Raw genomic sequence first — 6,739 nt, 5'->3', positions numbered from 1 at the left:
CAGTTTTTTTTTTTTTTCATTTTAATTTTTCTGGACTCCTTTTTAAATGGTTAAATAAAATTGTATTAATCAAAACAATCACGTCTAATTAAATAATGAAACGTATACAATTCAACATCAAATCTATTAAAAAGTTTAACAAAAATGACATGTTTAGAGTTTTATGAAATGTTCTATTTTTTTCACCTTCTTTATTGTTACCAAATTCTGTGTTTTAATATGTCTAATTATTTTAATGCATAAAAGCTATTATTTATAGCCTTATGAATTTTTTTTTCTGCATTGTGTATTTAAATTTTTCTGGTTATCGAATGAAGGCATAACACATTAATTTAATTTATCTTTTAATTAATGCAATTAATTTTTTGCAAACAAAGGGGATTTACAATTAAAATTAAAACATGGAAGAAATATTGTGATTATTCCTTAATAATTTTAGTAGTAGTAGTTGTACGTACATTCTACTGAACAATAGTAATACATTTCTGGCAGAAACTATATATTTTTGACTCTCAGAGCAGTTCTGGGGATGTTGTTCATGTATTTATGTCCTATTTAGTGAGAAGGCAGATGCTGAAATCACGCGAGCGTATGTGTGTAGTAAACAAAACCGCGTGACATTAGGCTTGTTTGAGGTCGTCAGCCAGTCGTTTCCCATCATGCTTTTGATCAGCGCAGTCGGTGGAGAGCAACTGCACAATCCGACACAGCCGCCTCGCTGTCGGTGAGAGCTTTTTTGCATACGTCAGCATGACATCAGAGCAAGTCAGACGTAACTCGGACACTTTTCTAACCGGCATGCATCTCGCAGTGATCACCGGTGATCGGTTCTGCGCAGATTTTGCTAATCTCAAACAAGCCTATTTATTCAGACCATATATGATTCAGACAGACACAGAACATAGGGCCATAGGCGTACCTTGTGTGAAGGTCCAAACTCCACCTCTGAGTCACTGTCATCAGAATCCTGCCGTACCTTGCGGGAAGGTCCAAACTCCACCTCAGAGTCGCTGTCATCAGAATCCTGCGTGTTGCCAGATGTTGAGGGTCCTGAGGTGTGCACCAACCCATTTAGAGCGTCTGTAATGAGCTGATTTCATGGCTTTGTTTTGATGAGGTTGACTTTGGAAAAAACACGTTCTGAAATTTCGAAATTATCGTACATTATGGGATTTTTTTAATTATTGATCGTACATCGCACAGAGATCAAAATTATCGTACAAATACGATAATTATCGTACGTCTGGCAACACGCCAATTCCGTCCGTGTTTTCACTTCAGTAAATCAGTTTTGGTGAATACAAACTACGTGATTATTTTTCATGAGTCCAACATCCCACCGCGCAAGAGACGTGATCAGTAAGGGAAGTCGTCTTTCACTATTGTAATGTTGTTAAATAGAGAAAAACATTTTATATTTAAGTAACTAATAGCATAATTCTTAACCTTGGGCCTTATTCTTGAAACACAAAATGACCAATAAAAAGGTGTCAAGCACCAAAAGCAGCCCATATTAAATCTATAATCTGTAAGATGTGAGAAAGATGCGTTTCAGACAAGATCTGGCAACTGGACAACCTTTGAATTTGTTGACGTGATTATTCATACAATAAGGTTTGGGCCATACAAATTACGGGAGTTTTACCGGAAGCGAATGTAGCAAACATATAAAATACTGCCAGTGGGATTTTTTTTAATAGAAAGATTAAAAATACGGGAAAATATTTAAACGGGATGATAGCGGGATAGAATGGTAAAAAACCCGTGGAAAACGGGAGGGTTGACAGGTACACCTCACACACATCTTTGTTCAGGTTTATCTTCATTTTTTATTGCATACCATAGTGAATGGGTTAGTGATTTCATACACACAGCTGGACACTCAGTGGTCCCTTTATTAGGTAGGCCTACACCTTTGCTCCTTAATGCAAAAATCTAATCAGATAATCATATGGAAGCAACTGCATGATCATTTTCTAAAATTGTTGAAGTTCAATTGTCAACTTTGTTGTTAGAATTCATGTGTATGTTAAAAGCAATGTGTGTTACAATAGTTGAATAAAGAAGTATACATATAGGCTAAATTAGATTGAATATTTAATACTTTAGCGAAAGTTAAAGAAAGTGAACAGGTCATCCATGTTTTGAGGGGCAGACAGAGGAGGTTAAAAGAGATGCTGTTTCCAGCTGGCAGGAGGTGTAGTTCAGCTCTGTGAGAACATCAGCAGAACCTGCAGAGATACAGACTTTATTATCATATGTTTCTATATCACGGAGTTTATCAGTTTACATACAACTAAACCTGTACATTGTACTTACTGGTAAAGCGGCACAGACAGATGAATCCTATGAGTCCAGACAGAAATAAACCAATAACAGTGAAAACCAGCACTACTGAAAGCCATGAGCCTGTCAGAAGAAAATAAGTTTTTTTAAATTATTTTATTTTTTTAATTATATATTTAATTACATTAAATATATAATTAAATTATATTATTAATTATAATTATTTAAGCCATGTTTATATTGCAATGAGGGAATGAATATGCATAATTGTACCAAATCAGATCAATTATGTTCAGGTTTTTGCTTTGAAAAAGTGTTTGCCCCCATCCTGATTTCTTTTGTATTAGTGCATATCCCTTACAAAATTGTTTCAAAAATAAAAAAAAACCAATAAAACAAAGCAACCTAAGTAAACATTTCGTGCTGTGAAAGATTGATCTCCACTTATCAGAAGTGTTTGGTTGCAGTTACTGCTGTTAAAGTTGTTGCTGTTTCCAGGTGATGTTAATACATCGATAAAAATAAAAAACTGTATGTGTTGCCTTCGTTGTATTTCATTTGAAGATCTAAAACTATTTAATATAAAATATGCACAAAAAGAGAAAAATGAAAATGGGGGCAAATACATTTTCACAGCACTGTACCATGTACGTAATATATGATCACGAAACGAGGACATTTCGAGGTTTGTGTTAGATTTTACAAATATTCAGAATAGCAGTTTTGTGTTGTGAGTGAATGAACAACCTTCAGAGTGAGTGTGAACAGTGTGAGGAACAGCTGCAACAGAAAAGATCTCAGATGAAATCAGATTAGAGTAAAAAACTGAACTACTGTATTACAGACATCAGTGTTTCTATCTAGATTATATCACTGTTAAGTAATATTTAATGTCTTAAAAATGTCTTATAATTATTTTTATTTAACATTTAACACAGATTTAATATTAGATTTAATATTGTCTCATAAGCAAAGTAAAATATTCTTACATGTTTCTGTCTCTCTGGTGGAATCAGGCAGAGTAGAGGCTGCTGTGAAAACAGCTGATAGATTCAACAGTGTGTCAGAGTGTGATGTGATACGACAGACATGACACTATACAGATACAGGATGGAGTAATTCAGTTTACAGTTTAGCTGTACTTATATGACACTATTTGTCTGCTAATGCTTTGACTGAACAGTTACAGTCACATTAAACAAAGCTGTGAAATAAACCGATACAGTGAACTCAGTAAGAAAGTTTTTTTTTTTACTTTGAAGCAGTTTAAAGTGAAATGAGCAAAATGCCTCTGTGTGCTTGTCAAGTATGTGTTTAATTTGAAAAATGTTCAATATTCACTCACAAGTTCCTGTGGCAGTTGTCAAAGTTTCATCGGTAGAGGTTGAAGCTGCAAAGAGATTGCAATAATGTCACAAACTGCATTTAGTTTGGAAATAAAACTTTAGCTGTGTTATTAATACAGTATAACATAATACAATATTAAAATGTCAGAAAACTGAAAACTGAGCTGTACAGAATCATATAATGTGATAAACATATTTTTTTTAAATCATCCACCTAGCACTGGTTTAGACAACTCATTCAAAATAAACAACAAATTAATATACAAAAAAAAAATATTGAGATGTATATTGAGATATATGGTTACTCGCTTGTTTTTGTGGCAGTTGTCAAAGTTTTATCAGTAGAGGTCACCATTGAGATTATCACACAAGGGACAAATACAAGTAGATGTATAGTCATTTGTTTTTGAGAAAAGGGGTTAAGTTTTACAGCTGTAAATAGATCAGTTATTTCAACATATGCATATACAAAAACTCACTCTGGACTGTAACTGTCACTGGATCAGAGTGAGCAGATGGTTTTTGAACTTGTGACAATTTCACAGTGTAGAAGCAGCTTATTCTCACAGATGAACTCTGACCTCCAGGCCAAACACTGATCTGAGATCCAGTGAGTGAGAGCTGACATGATGAGCTCACTTTTGAGTTACTTTCTCTTCCATTTATGCTGAAGTAACACTTCTCCATCTTCAGATCTTCAGTATTCTCACAGCTCAGCTCAACTGTGTCTGTTTCCAGAATAACTGAAGCAGACGCTCTCAACTTGGCCTGAGGAAGATCTAATGAATAAAAAAATTATAATATGTTTAGAGAGATCTCAGAATAGAAGCAGGTGACTCTTCAGAATGCTGCAAAAATCTTTACTTTCTGTCATTTTTAGTCATTTTCTAATGTCATTTTGGAGGGAAAACAGCAGCACAAAATTCATATCAGCAATCATTATCATTCAATTTATTTCATAGTTTGTGTTTTGAAGATACTGACTTGACTTTTTTTTATTGATGAATCTCCCACAAATGACTTCATAATATCCGACTGGCCTACATAATAAATCATACCGACTACAGAATTATACAGGCGTCTCTAATCATTAAATGTGCTCATGTAAAAACGTGTGAAGAGTTCACTACGCCTTACATAAAACATACAAAGATTCTTTCCAGACTGACTCCACTTAGAGTCACGTTGATACAGAAGAACATCGTCCTCAGTGTAGAGACTACAGATGAAATCAGCTCTGACTGAAAGTGGTATTTCACATGATATGCTGAGCTGGTCATCATCATCACTAACACTGATGAAGGGTTTCTGAAGTGCATCTGTTTAAAGACAAATGATCCAGTTATCAAAAACACTGCAGTAACAGTTTCTAAGACAGAAGAACAGCAGTGAAATATCTCACCTAGAACCGTTACTGTGGCGGGAGGAGAATCAGATGATGGTTTATTGATGCCTCGTTCATGTATTGTGTAGTAACAGTTAATGTAGATTGATACAGGTGATTTTACACCTGCCCATCTGAGCACTTCAGCACCAGTGAGCTCGAGCTCACATGATGACCTGACTTTTATATTCTTCTCTTCTCTGTTTGTGATGAAATAACACTGATTCACTCTAACATCTGCTGGAGTCTCACAGCTGATCTTCACTGAGCTGGACTCTCTTATGACATCTGGAGATACTTTTATAGTAGGAGATTCTGAAACAACCCAATCGAATAATATGCATGTATTGACATTAACAAAATATTAATCATATTTTTATCATATTCTGATTATGTAAACCTCAAGTAGAGTAATTAACCTGATTGCTATAACCACGTTAAGCTAATATTTCAGATTTTAGCAGCTGGTTACATATAGGAAAAATTCAATAGCAAAATTAATGTCAGGTAGGTTGTATTCATATATTTGTATATTCATATTATAACTTCACACTTTAACAATCAGACATGCTGAGATATTTTGGACAACAACACTTTTTTCCGCGACAAATGTGGACATACAGTATTTAAGAAGCATAAATCACTTACTGTAGGACTGAACCTCCATAAGGAGCTGAAAAGCAATAAAGATGAACAACTCCATTACAGCAAGAGTGAGAAAAGAAGACAAGACTCACACAATAAGAGTATTACTACAATAGACCACAGGAAATCGTTTAATATATTGTGCAGTTTGTTTATGTAGATGAAAGTGTACTTATAGACCACACTTTTAACCATGTGCACTGTGAAATAGGGCATATGTAACATCTTTTGTACCCACAGGTTGAATTTGAAATGGTATATTAGCATACACATGATATCTCTGCCATGTAAAGATAGAAAATGTAAAGCGTGAGAGTTAAATGCCATTATGCAGTTTTAAAACCAGCCACAAATCTGCTATCAATCTTCATTTAAATGAAGCGAAAATAACTTTCTTATAAAGAAAGACAAGGTAAACAAATTAAATTCAATGTTATATTTTTATTAAATATAAAAGGTATTAATATGCAAAAAATAATAAGCTCTACAGTCAGTGGTCAGTTTATGAGATACAAGGGCTGCATGCAAAAATCTAATCAGTGAATCGTATGGCGTCATATTGGTCATTAATTGGACAGTAGTCTGACAGAAAATAATACAGACAAAATGAGTAGAAAACTATGATCTTTTTTTATAATTTGCATATTTATTTAATATTTTGGCTAATTTGAAGGTGATTTTAGCTAATACATCATGCCAAAATAAAATCAAAATGTGGTAAAAAGCTCCAAAGAATTCTGTCCGGCCTGCTGATCAGTATAAATTCAGTAGCTATATACTGTACTACATATGCTATCTCCGAACTGATTGCACTGTATTTTATTAAATTATATGCAGAAAATTAATATGTATGTCAATTTTAATATATATGACATGATCACATAAGGAGGATTTGCTTCAGCTTTGTTTGTTTATACTGAGATACAGTAAAGCAGTTTTACAGAGATTTTATAGAGACCATCTCATTGATGCAGCAGCTGATAAATCAGTGTTGTGTTGTTGTATGGGTAGATTAACAAGCTTTAGTATGAATGTGAACAGTAGCAGCTGCAACAGAAAAAATCTCAGGTTAAATCCT

At 34.0% G+C, this 6,739-nt stretch overlaps 1 protein-coding gene across 1 annotated transcript in view; it reads right to left on the bottom strand.

The window, feature by feature from the left end:
• LOC107685992 (uncharacterized) overlaps positions 1–5,719 on the bottom strand; it is a 48,932-nt gene extending 43,213 nt beyond the window's left edge. Inside the window, exons 1-3 of the mRNA XM_016482780.1 lie at positions 5,665–5,719; positions 5,035–5,331; positions 4,112–4,411 (exon numbers count right to left, since the gene is read on the bottom strand). Of these exons, the coding sequence (XP_016338266.1) occupies positions 4,112–4,411; positions 5,035–5,331; positions 5,665–5,719 (652 nt within the window). The remainder of the gene's footprint in view (positions 1–4,111; positions 4,412–5,034; positions 5,332–5,664) is intronic.
• Between the last annotated feature and the right edge of the window lie 1,020 nt (positions 5,720–6,739).

Source organism: Sinocyclocheilus anshuiensis, unplaced genomic scaffold (assembly GCF_001515605.1).
Source record: "Sinocyclocheilus anshuiensis isolate Anshui unplaced genomic scaffold, SAMN03320099.WGS_v1.1 scaffold465, whole genome shotgun sequence".
NCBI lineage: Eukaryota > Metazoa > Chordata > Actinopteri > Cypriniformes > Cyprinidae > Sinocyclocheilus > Sinocyclocheilus anshuiensis.
This window is presented reverse-complemented; position numbering and strand designations above follow the sequence as displayed.